Raw genomic sequence first — 14,673 nt, 5'->3', positions numbered from 1 at the left:
TACAATTAGGTGAATGAGTTTAAACGTCGTCGTACATCCAAAAAAGATGAATGCAGATCTGTACACCCTGTGGAAGTGTCTACCTTCGAAATGATTGACAACATCCACGATATGATTTTAAGTGACCGACGAATCAAAGTACGCGAAATAGTTGAGGCCACAGACTTAATGCAAGGTACAGTGACTTCAATTTTGCAAGAAAAAAACTTGGCAAGACGGATATAGCTTTTACTCACAGTGGAGGATAAACGCAATCATGTGGTCAACTCTGAGGCTGTTTTTAACTCTTTTCCATCATAATCCTAATGAGTTTATGATGGAACACACCATGGATACAACACTACACTCCAGAGAGAAAAGAATCGTCAAAAAAGTGATTGTTGGAGGCTAAGACAGTTAAGTTGGCCGGTAAGGTTATGGCCACAGTCTTCTATGATGCTTGCAGAATCATCTACATTAATTACTAGAAAAAGTAAACAATGATAACAGTAAAATATTATGCGTCATTATTGGAATGGCTAAGCAAAATAATCAAGGAAAAACATCCTCATCCGAAAAAGATTTTGTGTAATAAAGACAATGTATAGGTGCACACCTGAGCAGTTGCGATGGCCAAAATTATGGAATTAAAGTTCCAATTATTATAACATCCACCGTATTTACCATATTTGGGCCCAGTGTCTATTTTTTTAAATTAACTAAAAAATTGAAAATAACTTTTCTAAGGACTTATTGAACGACCTCTGTACTACTTATGAAGTACACACACAGTTTCCAAAACCTGCATATTGTGATGAAATTTAAAAGAATATTTTTTATCTAGTTCTTTACTGTAATATAGCCAGTAATAGGTACACAAACAGTGCTTGTGTCCTGCATGAAAGCGTTTAAATTGGTTTTACTACTCTTTGTAGTGAATACACATTTTTACACGAGTATTTTTTAATATGTATTGCTTTTATTACGATAAAAGAGTAATAAAAATAACCTATTTTCAAGATTGTAAAAGAAAACATATACAAACTGTGATAAAACCTCATGTAAGTTAAGATTATAATAGGAAACAATACTGTTTTCAGGACAGCTAGTATTGCTGAAACTGTCGTTTGGATAACATGGCTTATGGGTGCTCCGTACTGCACAGTGAATGTCGAGTCGAGAATACAGCTGGCAGCCAGACAGAAAATACAAGTGTGTAATGCAGACAGAAGTATTAACCACTACCTGTACAATACTTCAGCTATACTGTGCTGCCATGTGACAAACTTCACGTTGTACACTGGTTTAATAACAGTAATGTTATACAATGACATGGCAGTTGAAAGCATCTAAATGTTTCAAAGAAACTCAATATTTTCTGACAAAACAGAAATACCTAAATCTCAAGATTTGACTTTTAGTCAAACGTTTAAAAACTAATATAATTTACACACTTTAACCCCAAAAACTTTTGCATAACTATTTCAAATTGCCTACAAAATGTTCATGTGGCACATGTTCAATTGGTGTAAAACATGCAAGACTACAGTGCATTGGTCTGTGTGGAATCTGGTATCATGCTGGTTGCCAAAAAAGCAATTAAAAATATCATTCACAAAAGAAGGTACCTGGAAATGAAACCAATGCGATAAAGGTTTCCTGAAATTGCTTCAGATTGCTTTCAGCAACCATCTCCAGAGTCAGCTGACTATCAAACTGAATCTCAGAATATTTTGGAAGAGGTTCATATGAAAATTTAAAACCTTCAACCAAGATCCCGACCTGAAACATCTGTTAAACTAGCCACCGAAAGTCAGAATCACTTAATTGAATAAAACTATAAAAAAGCTATAAAAATATACAACTGAACGCTAAACCTCAAAAATTGGGGCCAAAAGTTAGGGTAACTTAATGAAGGTGGCAGACTCTCAAGGTAGGTAAGAGTACCCCTTGTCAAGATTTTGTGTTCATTATTTTTTATTACACAAGACCTATAAAGATTAACAGAATATAATTTTTAATGACCATAGCAAGTTGTAAAAATCACTCAATAATGACAAACTACTGATAAGCAAAGTTTTGCCTTGCCATCAAGTCAATGTTTTGCTACTTTCTCTCATGTAATAACTCCCAACTAGCTATCAACGTCGTATTGGGTTGGTGAAAGTTAAGAAAAGCCGTGTAAAAATATCCTTATCATTTTCTAAAACAAATGCCATTTTCTTATGCTTGTAGCATATAAAATCCTTTATAGCATTTTCGTTGATATACAGACTTCTCATATGTTCATAATCAGAAAAGTCTGTGTCCAAAGTCCAAAAGATTAGTGAAATAGGTTTATAAATAATAGATTATGATTTAAAAGTAATAAATTTATTCTTGCAAATAGTTTTGAAGTTATCTCAATATTCTTTTTTGTTTCCTGCTTTCTTGCTAATGGCTCTAAGTTATCCAAAGCACATGCCTGGTCAGAGTAATATTGATAAACAAAGATGATTCATTTGTTTGATATTTTTGTGTTTTCTTGTAAAAGTTATGATGTACACAATCAGGAATGAGTTGATTATATGAGCAATAACGTTAAATGTTAATGTTACAATATTCTTTATAATTTATTAGAAACTGAAAATTTGATGGATATTGTTCATGAAATGGAATACTATTACTTGCATAGAAAATTACAATTATAAGGCATACAATATATGTACAATATATAAAAATACTACAAAACAATAAACTTAAAACCTAATACCAGGTATATATACAGTGTGAGTTAAAAGTATGGACACACTCTGTTTAGTTTTTGCTGGATGAAGATGGAGGGATGGAACTCGGGACACCTTTCTAGGAAATAGAAGTGAACTTTTCATTTTCAGTCACTGTTACAACTTTGCCTATTTCCCTAAAATGGGATTTTGGGGGGCGGCTCAAAGGTTTTAAATGTAAAGACTAATTAAGTGACACCTCATTTGAAAGGTCTTCATAAAAGAAAAAGAACAGTGGAAACTAGAACTTTCTATCTCATCCCAGTATAAAATGGCAGCTCATTGAAATTAATTAAGTTAAAAGCATGGATGGGTCCTGCTCAACCTTAAATGGACAAAGATAGAAAAATGAAACTCAGGACACCCCTTTAGGAAAAAAAGCGAACCATTTCCCCAAAATGGGCTTTTTGGGAGATAGTTTAAATTTTTAAATGCAAAGTTATGGTAGCACTAGTAATAACATTACGTTATACAATAAAACGGTTAAAACGTAATAACCTGTGTTTTTTATATCAGACATTCAAGTTGCTGTTCCAGAACAGTTTGACAATGTCCAAGCCTGTTGTATAAACTTGAAACGACATGCCGTATGGATTCATGCAAGATTTTTTTTGAATTTACACCACTGTTCCGCTAAAGATTCTAGAGCCGATGTTTTAACACTTTACTCTTGAGATAACCGCTTAAAAAGTCATCACAAGGAGTTAAATCCGGTGAGCGTGCGGGCCATGAAATGTCACCATACCGGAACATCAATAGTCCAAGGGACATTTCCCTCAAAACAGCCATTGAATTTCTAGCAGTGTGGGTTGTGGCACCATCCTACTGAAACCACACTAGTCCCAAACTATTCTGTTGCAATTTTGATTCTAAAAATTGTTGGATCATGTTCACAAACTGCTCAGAATTGATAGTAACATAACAATTGTCTTCGAAGAAATGAGGGCCAATTATGCCTTCATTGCTGATTGCACACCAGAACTGTCCCTGTGTAGAACCACTCATGAACAACCCTAGAGTTTGCACCATTAAAGTGATGTATATTCTGCTTATGTGGAAGTGTGCCTCATCACAAGTGCATCATGAGGCAAGTCAGCAATGGAAGTTTCACATGCATGAGTACTTAAGCGATAACCATCTTGTATTGATAGAAGTTAAATTCCCCGTGGAGAATACAAAGCACAGTACGATTAGACAACGCCAGGGTGAATGTATGCTTGCAGGCAGAACGCTTAGGTGACTACAAGATTGATCTTCTGGCATGGTCAATGTTTTCTGGGGTTTAGACGGTCCCCTGAGCCCTAACTCTCTTTTGCAGTACACTACCAAATACATGGAAGTTCTCCACCCACAACAAAATGGATTTGCAGTTAGGAATAGCAAGAGGGAATCTGATAATGAGTTTGCAGCACATTCTGCACTGCAACAATAGACTTATTATGAGAAAAATACGTCTTGACTGCAAAAGTGCGTTGCCCACTTGACCAAGCCATGTCTACACCTAACAGCAGTACTAACGAGAAATTATATGACCACAGCTCATTCGAGCTTACCCCCACTACTCACAACACAATAAAACAATAAAATTACCAACCAGAAACTCAACTCACCACAGGATCAGAAGTGGGAGATCAGTTCAACTTAGCCTCTACTCTGGCCACCTCTATTGCTGATGTAACAATAAAATTACCATCCAGAAACTCTTCTCACCACAGGAGGAGGAGTGGAAGATCAGTTCAACTCAGTTTCTACTCTGGCGACCTATATTGCTAATGTAATAATAAAATTCGCACCAGAAACTCTACTCACCACAGGAGGTGGTGTGGGAGGTCGGTTCAACTCAGCATCTATTCTGGCCGCCTCTAATGCACTCTCCAACATGTTAAGAACCTCTTCCTTGTGCTCAATATACCACACCTGCCAATTAATGAGTTTTATAAATATCTTTTTACAACAAAGAACACAAACCCATAGGTATCACCAACTGTTAGTGTATCAGTTTTAATTATGACCAAAAATGGTTTTCTGTTTTATCCATTGTCTGTTTTGTACATTTAATTTTACACATTTAATTAGAATATAAATAAATGTAATGATTTAATGGAATCCACATACAACTTGAGACTTTTTACTATGAGAAATCTAAGATGTTTTTTTTTTTAACTGTAGACGATGTTTTATATTTCACATATGTAATGTAACACTATACTATCAGGAGTTCATGACAGTTAAAGATGTGCTTAAATATTACAAGAGTATGGCACTGAAATGAGCATTTAATTTGTGCAAACCCTATAAAATACACATAGTAGTCCATTTGATTTTCCTCAGAAAAGAAAAAAAAAACATTAGCATACTAATTTAAGGGCATTTAGTATTCATTATTTATTAATAAAATAGTTTTGTTCACAAGTAACGTATTTAATTGAAATAAACTCTAATTATAATATACATTATATTATATATCCAATTATATAGTCAAGGGAATAGTGATCACATTAAGGGTTTACCAGAGAATACCGTATGCAGTTAGTTCTTTGTTTGAAGGTTATTTTTGACGATGGAAGGATTGTGAAGGAAACAGGATTTTTCCTTCATGCAGTTAGTGTTAGTGGTACCAGTCAAGGAGGAAAATGGAAATCATTATGTTTATTTGTAAAAGGTGGAAAATGTTATTCATTGTGTTTTCATTTGTGCTTGTTCACTGGTAATTCTTGTTGACTAATCTCATTTATCAGTACTTTTAAACAATCACAATTTTTCAACAGCAATTTTGTATGCACACTATTTGTATTTTTCAGTTTTACTGCAAATAAGCTAGGCTTGAATTTTTATGTCTTGTTATTCTGATATTTATTTTTGAAGTTTCTATATATTTATACTTTAATAAAAATATAACAACTACCACTAAGCACATTTTTGTAATTTCTGATGTACTAAACAAATAAATAAATAAAAAAGTGAAAATTGACTTTTAGAAAAATGTCATAGCAAACATATTTGACAACTTAAATTTTTAGCCCATATATCTTTCTAAGTTTATAATATAATCTTTATAATTAGCTATAGGTTTGAGTAAAATATTTTCCCATGGTAAATATGTTTATTCTTATGTACCGTACCTAGAAAAATCATAACAATTTTTAAGCCTTTTTGTAAATTTAGAGCAATATTAATAATGACCTATTATACTTTATTTTATCACTGACTTTACCTCTTGGTGGAAGAATAAACTGGCCGATTTGTACAATTGTACCCTTAACGGGTTTGGTTTCATTCCCAGGGAGTCCAGGTGCTGACACACATACGTCAGGTTGTAGTTATTGGTCATCAACAGCTCCTTTATATTCATACACAACTCCAAATTTGTATATCTACAACAAAAATAACATATAGATCTATTTATTCATTTTTAAGATGCAAGGTAAAAGTATGTTAAACCAAGTGTTGTGTAACCTTTTTTTGATGTTCAATGCAAAATTTAAATCTATACCTTATTTTATTATTGAAAGATAAAACAACATACGATCATAAGGAAAACAAATTTTTACTTTCCTCTGCAGCCAAAAGAGAAATTGTGTCAACCAAATGAGTGACAGTCTTCAACAATCCTCAGCCAGTTTCCATGTTTGGACACGCTACATAGGAGAACTCATTCTTGTCTATGTAGAAATACAGTTTCGTGCAACATTTCCGAGACATCTTGCCACATGATATATTCACACTGTTGTTCATTACACTGGGTTTCATACCAGAGTTTGAATAATACAAGTCTATACACCAAATCACCATAAAATTGTGCGCTATGTGTTGGGATATATAGCCTAAATATGTTAACATAACATATATGTCTCTTATAAGTGTACAAATTTATTTATTCTGCTATTTTCTCATTGCCATCATGGTTACCCATTAGGCAAATGTAAACATATTCGCTACCAATAAAGGAGGAGCAATTTAAACATTTAGCAAATTGTGGTGATTCAGAAATTATATTCAACAGGGAATACGAGTCACTGTGGCCCCGTGCATCTTAGGCTCCGCTTTTAACAAGGGGCTAACTTTTAAAACTGCGCAATGAATATGAATTCGTCCCAAATCTAAAAATGTCTCACTATAAAAGCTTAGATTTTAGTGCCTTAATGTTATTGAATTGTTAAAAATATTATCTGTTGATCGTAATTGTTTATAATCTATATTCAGCATAGATTTTCCCATTAGGAATTCTATATTGAATATAATAAATTATAAACCGCTAGTGTTTATAGATAATCGTACTTTTAATAATGCGTTTGCATTGAAACACTAAAGTCTAAGCTTTTATAATGAAACACCAATGGATTTGAGACAAGTTCCTATTCAAAATTTAGTTTTAAACTTTAGATCAATTTTAAAAGCGGAGACTAGGCAGGCAGCTGCTATAGTGATACAATCTTGAGTACAACCCACTATAGTATCCCTTATACTATACCTCTACACTATACCCCTTGACGTACCCCATAATAACAATATTAAGGTGCTATTGTTGATGGTTGAATCAAGGAAGATGTCTTATTTTAAAGATATAATTAATAAGCATACAAATGCTATTTTGTTTCTCTGCAGTCTATACTTTTTGAATACTCAAATGATGGAGTATAAAAAAGTTTAAGGTCTTTTCTGAGTATTAAACAAAATATTTCAAAAAACTTAAAAAGCATTAGGAAGTATATTAAATATCTTTAAAATTAGACATATCCCATGATTCTACAACTAAAAATAAAATTGAAAAGTGTTTTAAGCTCGAATGGAGCTAAAATTATGTTGGCCACTAGTATAATCCAAAATTAAATCCGTTTTGAATAATTGAGTAAGCCAAAATTCTCCAAATACAAAATTATGACTCCACAGTCGTCTACTAAACTAAAAATTACTGCTTATTAATTAGATTAATAAATTATGGTAGGTGTTTGTAACTGTATAAATAGACATTTGCAATGATCATCATTACCGTCTTGTGCATTATGATGGCTAATTCATGTTTACATTGATCAAATGGACATTAACACAGACTGCTATTGCTATAAAGTCCTGTCTTAAGGACAGTCAGGAAGGAGACTGACAATCTACTGATATATTGTCAGTCCGATTAGATAAAAGTGATAACAAGATATAACTCAGTTACTAAATTCACTTCCTTTGAATTATAGGTGAAGTATATTTGATTATTTTAATACAAAATGACCCTCAGCTATAACCTAAAGTTATATTTTTTTCAAGTGGTCAGTTGTTATGTAAGAAAACACACTCAACCATAACCTACAAGATTATTCTAACACGGAGTTTAAAATTTAAAGAAGATGGAGTAGCCAATAAAGAAATAATATCAGAAAATGATGATTGAGAATATAATAAAAAACTTATGTTCCATTCCAAACTTCATTTCAATTTTAAAGACACAGCCCTTATAACATCATCAATGGTGTCAAATGTCTGTTAACTTAGAATTCCAGCAGTGCAAAGTTTGTCAATGGTCTCCAAAGGGTTAAACATAAACCCACTCACCCACTCACAGAGACTTTAAGTAGATTTCTGCATTTTCTCCATAACCTGTCCTGATGTAACTACCGTATCTGAAAACTCCTCGACTGGGTCTGGTATTACCATATGAAATTCTTCCACTGTACACTCAAATTTATCCATTATTTTTTTGTCTTCTACTTCCAATTTTGGATAGTCGTGACTTTCAAGTGACTGAGAAATGAATGTTAAAAGCTCTTCTTGGCTAAATATATTTCGGCTTTCCTCCATCATATATTCAGTTTCAGCACCTGGCAAGACTTTGCTGAGCAGAGATAACTTACTTTCAACATTGTCAAATTGAGATGGGAGATATTGGACTGGTTTCCACATTTTCCGCCAAGCAGCACAATATCTATTGTTGGAACATGCTGTGCGATGAACACTTGTAACTTGTGAACTCTGGTAGTGAAGACAGAAAGGAAGAAAGAGAATGTGACAATCTGCGTAAATATTATCACCCTGATTAAATATGAGTTATATCAATATATCACTCAGTTATCTCATTCACTTCCTTTGTGCTCAAAGAGGAGTCTATTTGATCATTGGCTAAGCATTTATTAAAACCTATCTCGCCACTTTGATTAATGAAATTCAATTTCTATCTGTCTGTACACGTAACTGTCCAACAAGTTAAACTAAAGAATTTGTGGTGATTCTCTACCTCTTCTACCTCTACATCAGAACTGAAAATTTCAGACATTGACCCATCACGAGTCTCAATTTCTATCTGTCTGTACACATAATAACTGTCCAACAAGTTAAACTAAAGAATTTGTGGTGATTCTCTACCTCTTCTACCTCTACATCAGAACTGAAAATGTCAGACATTGACCCATCATGAGTCTCAATTTCTATCTGTCTGTACACATAATAACTGTCCAACAAGTTAAACTAAAGAATTTGTGGTGATTCTCTACCTCTTCTACCTCTACATCAGAACTGAAAATGTCACACATTGACCCATCATGAGTCTCAATTTCTATCTGTCTGTACACATAATAACTGTCCAACAAGTTAACCTAAAGAATTTGTGATGATTCTCTACCTCTACATCAGAACTGAAAATGTCACACATTGACCCATCACAAGTCTCAATTTTTGTCTGTCAAAATTTCTTTGCTTACATTGGTCTTGTGGGTAATCACTGTTGGCAATGATAAAAATACAGAATAAACAAATTAGTAAACACAGTACATGGTGAAGGTTAATCATATGACATATTCCAGTCATTTATCAACATTGTGATGAAGTTACATTGTTATTTTGATTAATTTCATAAAAAGATTCGGGATTTAGCTTAACCCTCCAATTTCCACTAGTATTTCCCTTAAACTCCAAGTCTTTTTTTCCCAGTTTTGTAAGCTGTTTTTTTTTTTTTTTTTTGTATTTGTAAAAAATGATTTTTTACTACAAACCTAACTGTATTTGGTATCATTTTGTTTGTAATGAAAAGTAAAATACAATAAAAATAAGTAACTACAATAAATATTTTCATTTGAATTTTTTTATGGCGAGCAGGGAGGTTTTTTTTGTTTGTGTGTGAAAAAGGGGGGACGGTGTGCCTGGAAAATGCAGTTCAGTAAATAACTTTCCAATTCTAAGATAGCGTAAAGGTCTAAAAGTTAGTCTAGTTTCAGAAAATGTATAGTTTTGCATGAACTATTGTGTAAATAAATTAGTTTTAGTAAAAAAACCTAAAGTAGTATAGGAAGTGTGGTTTTCATAATCAAAAACACATACATTTGTAAAAATGTTTTTAAATAATATGTTTATAAAAAAAGAATACTTATCTAATAAAAAAATTATTGTAATAATGTTTAGGTTATGTAAAATTTTATAATGACCTAAAGGTCACAAATTTAGTCCAGATTTTTATATATATAATATATATATTTAGTTTTATATATATATATATATATATATATATATGTATTATATTCAGGGTGAGTCAGAAATATGGTAAAATATTTTAAGACGTGATTCTAGAGCTAAAAATAAGAAAAAAATGTTATATAAAGGTAGGTCCGGAAACGCACCATTACTGAGTAATGGCTGCCGAAAGATTTTACTTTGTTTTCAGTTCACCTGGTGAAATTAAGTGATTCTGAAAGGTTTTGTTCTTACTTTTTAACTCAAATAAGATGGATTTATAAAGAAAATCACCTGAAAAATCAAATAAAACCACTCTAGAGGTTGTAGTGTGAATAGGTTTTGAGAAAATGTATGACATTTGCCAAACATCTAATAACAAAAATACCGTCTTAAATGTTTGATGTCGAATAACATTGTTAAATGACCAGTAAACAAATGGTTTTTCCTAATACAGATTGTAGAAAATTTAATTCTGAAAACAACCATAATAAGCAAAGTTAACTAAATGTGTAAAAAGGTTATGAAATTGACTCCTCACGTATTACACTACATAGCAATGTTTTGCTGTTTTATAATAAGGAATGAGTATCTGATTGGTAACAGCTGGTAATAATTATTCTTTTAAACAACAACTGTTTAAATATTTTTAAATAATAAATAATCAGCTGGTCATTTATTATTACATGACATATGTCACCTCATTGTTGAACAAAACAACAAACTATAAAGATACTATGTGCTTGTGTTAAATATTTTAACCAGCTATTTGCATCCATGTTATTAGTGATTTTGTGTTGTGTGTTTCATTTATTAAAATGGAAGGTAATATTCATGTGTATTCAAACTCTGAATTCGTAGACATGCATTTTAATGTATGGTTTGGGACGCTGCAATAGTACTTCAGCAAGACGTCTGTATCAAGAGAACTTTCCTAACCGCAGGTGTCCAAGCGCAAGATTTTTGCCACTATTCATCAACGCCTGTCTGAAACAGGTTCTTTGAAGTCTTCTGAGCATAGTAATGCAGGCATCGCCCGATCATGTAGGACTGTTGAATTAAAAGAGTTGGTTCTTAATGACATTTCTGATTATCCTGAAAAGAGCACTAGAGAATTGTCACTACAGTTCAATGTCAGCCAATCTAGTATTCGGAGAATACTACACGATTACCAGTTACACCCACACCACTTCCAGCATGTCCAAACTTTTCTGCCACAAGACTACGCTCCCCATGTTGTTTTTGTCGATGGCTTCTATTAAAATGTGCTGATCCAAACTTTTTAAATACAATTTTGTTTACCAATGAGGCTCACTTTACAAGAACAGCTATTATTAACTTCCACAACAACCACATTTGGGCAGACAGAAATACTCATGCTATCAAACGTAATCGCCCACAACATCAGTTTTCAGTAAATGTTTGGGCTGGAATCTTAGCAGATCATTTAGTCGCACTCGTGCTTCCTCCCAGGCTTAATGGCGTGGTGTACTTGAAATTTTTAAGAGACGAAAACTACCAAACCTGCTTGATGATGTACCTCTGCATTTGCGCCAAAACATGTCGTTTATGCATGACGGGGCACCTGCGTACTACTCTCTGGCTGTTCGTGGACACCTAAATGAGAGTTTCACAAATCAATCGATAGGCTGAGGTGGACCAGTTTCATGGCCAGCTTAAACCAGCTGACCAAGATCACCGGACTTAAATCCTTTGGACTTTACCTTTGGGGACATTATTTAAAAACATTAGTTTACTCTTCCCCAATAGATGCCATTGAAGAACTCCGATTTAACATTTCTAATGGAATAGAAACCATTAAGCAGAAACCTGGAGTTTTGTAACGGGTCCGAAACTTGATGAGAAGACGCCTAAACGCGTGCATTTTGAACAATGAAGGTAATTTAGAGCATCATTTTTAATCTTCCGGTGAGACTTAAAGTGATTGTAGATGTTTATTGTATTTAAAAAATAAAATTTTGAACTAAATGTATGTTTCTTTTTCACCAGCTGTTACCAATCAGATACTCATTCTTTATTATAAAACAGCAAAAGTTTGCTGTGTAGTGTAATACGTGAGGAGTCAATATCATAACCTTTTTACACATTTAGTTAACTTTGCTTATTATGGTTGTTTTCAGAATTAAATTTTCTACAATCTGTATTAGGAAAAACCATTTGTTTACTGGTCATTTAACAATGTTATTCGACATCAAACATTTAAGACGGTATTTTTGTTATTAGATGTTTGGCAAATGTCATACATTTTCTCAAAACCTATTCACACTACAACCTCTAGAGTGGTTTTATTTGATTTTTCAGGTGATTTTCTTTATAAATCTATCTTATTTTAATTAAAAAGTAAGACCAAAACCTTTCAGAATCACTTAATTTCACCAGGTGAACTGAAAACAAAGCAAAATCTTTCGGCAGCCATTACTCAGTAATGGTGCGTTTCCGGACCTACCTTTATATAACATTTTTTTCTTATTTTTAGCTCTAGAATCACGTCTTAAAATATTTTACCATATTTCTGACTCACCCTGTAGGCTATATAGATATAGTATATTTTGTTATAAAATTAAAAAACACATACAAAAACAGAGCATGTATCTCGAAGATCCTAGTATCTAAAAATTGTGAACATAGTTCACAACTGGAAAACAGTGCTACAATATATAGTTTACTACTTTACATAAGTAACACTCATATATACTCATACAAGTCTTTGTATGTTTTTAGGAGTGGTCTTCAAAAAAAGGGAACACCTGTCATTTGAAAATCAATAGATGTTTGTCAATAAGTTATACAGTTTTTGTTAATTTGCGTGGTTTTGTGAAATTGAGAAATAGATTTAGTCCATAGGTGGTGATTGTATTCAGTAGTGTAATTTGTGTTAATATTTTTTAATATCTTAAGTGGTTGAATGTTCTTATTTGCTCAAACACAAGACTGAAACCGTGTTGAAGTTCCCACTAATCAGGTTTTACTTTATGGACTAATTATATTTTATTTTTAATATCTTAAAGTGGTTGAATGTTCTTATTTGCTCAAACACAAGACTGAAATCGTGTTGAAGTTCCCACTAATCAGGTTTTACTTTATGGACTAATTATATTTTATTTTTAATATCTTAAAGTGGTTGAATGTTCTTATTTGCTCAAACACAAGACTGAAACCGTGTTGAAGTTCCCAGTAATCAGGTTTTACTTTATGGACTAATTATATTTGATTATTTTTATCTTAAAGTGGTTGAATGTTCTTATTTGCTCAAACACAAGATTGAAACCGTGTTGAAGTTCCCAGTAATCAGGTTTTACTTTATGGACTAATTATATTTTATTTTTAATATCTTAAAGTGGTTGAATGTTCTTATTTGCTCAAACACAAGACTGAAACCGTGTTGAAGTTCCCACTAACAGGTTTTACTTTATGGACTAATGATATTTTATTTTACACGCTATAACCTCTTGTAGCAAAAACTAAACTATATAAGTTAATTTTTTGTATCTGTGGTGTTATAAAAAGACTTTTAAATAAATAAATAAAACTGAATTCAACATTGTGGTCTGAAAGAATACAGTTTGTAAACAACAGTTTTGACAGCTGCTGAGTTTGAAGTTTTACTTAGAGATAAGAACTAAGCATAAGCCAGGTTTCCTGTGATAACAGGATTTTCACCTGCTAATCAGTCGATAGGGGCAAAGTGCAGTTTATCTGATATAATATAAAAGTATAGCTGATAGCTCAGATGAAAAGGCTCTGACTTAATAATGTACAGATACTAGGTTCACATTCAGCAGTTGGAAATGACTTTTGCTTCATTGTAAGAGGAAATTTAGAAGCAGAACATATTTAATTTGTAAAATTATTTGTTTTTATAATGTTTGTAGTGAATATACACTAAAATAATTTAATTTAAGTTTCTAAAAAGTCATATATGTAGATACTGAATTTCTAAGAAACTCTACACACTTTTTATTATTGCCATATTTGTAGACAACGCCAAAAACAAAGATAGAACCTGCTAGATACTCATGCAGAAATTGTGGCATTGATGTGGAATACTCTGCTATTAAATGCAATGATGCTTTCTAACTCTGGTATCATGGTAGCTGCGTTAACATTACAGATACGGACTTTAACACATTCACGAAACGTGTACCAGATAGGGAACACGCAATATTTCACAACAGCCGTCTTGTACCCGATCGGGTACACACTTTGCTTTTGTAAAATGTGTGGTGCACCCGATGGGATACACGTTGATATGAACTTCAATATTGCGTTTTTATTGTTTGCCTGTCTTGGAGGTTTACTAAATTTTATGCCATGCTTAAATAAATACCTCAGACTATTGTGTACCCCATCGGGCGCACGATTGCTTAATGTTTAAGGTCAATTAATTTTTTTAGGTACCCCTTAAGGTAGGCCTACACGGGGAAAAAATTAAAAAAACAATGAAATAATTGTTTTTGTGCAAAATTGCGAAGCCTAC

General features: G+C 32.7%; 1 protein-coding gene across 3 annotated transcripts in view; it reads right to left on the bottom strand.

Annotated features, from left to right (window-relative positions):
* The window catches only part of LOC124365871 (E3 ubiquitin-protein ligase RNF216-like), a 77,865-nt gene that overhangs the window by 40,276 nt on the left and 22,916 nt on the right, over positions 1-14,673 (bottom strand). For all 3 annotated transcript variants that reach the window (XM_046821965.1, XM_046821964.1, XM_046821966.1), the window contains 2 exons: positions 5,959-6,118; positions 4,554-4,661 (listed from right to left, as the gene is read on the bottom strand). In XM_046821965.1, coding sequence (XP_046677921.1) covers positions 4,554-4,661; positions 5,959-6,118 — 268 coding nt within the window. The remainder of the gene's footprint in view (positions 1-4,553; positions 4,662-5,958; positions 6,119-14,673) is intronic.

This window comes from Homalodisca vitripennis, chromosome 7 (genome assembly GCF_021130785.1).
Source record: "Homalodisca vitripennis isolate AUS2020 chromosome 7, UT_GWSS_2.1, whole genome shotgun sequence".
In the NCBI taxonomy this organism is placed as follows: Eukaryota; Metazoa; Arthropoda; class Insecta; order Hemiptera; family Cicadellidae; genus Homalodisca; species Homalodisca vitripennis.
This window is presented reverse-complemented; position numbering and strand designations above follow the sequence as displayed.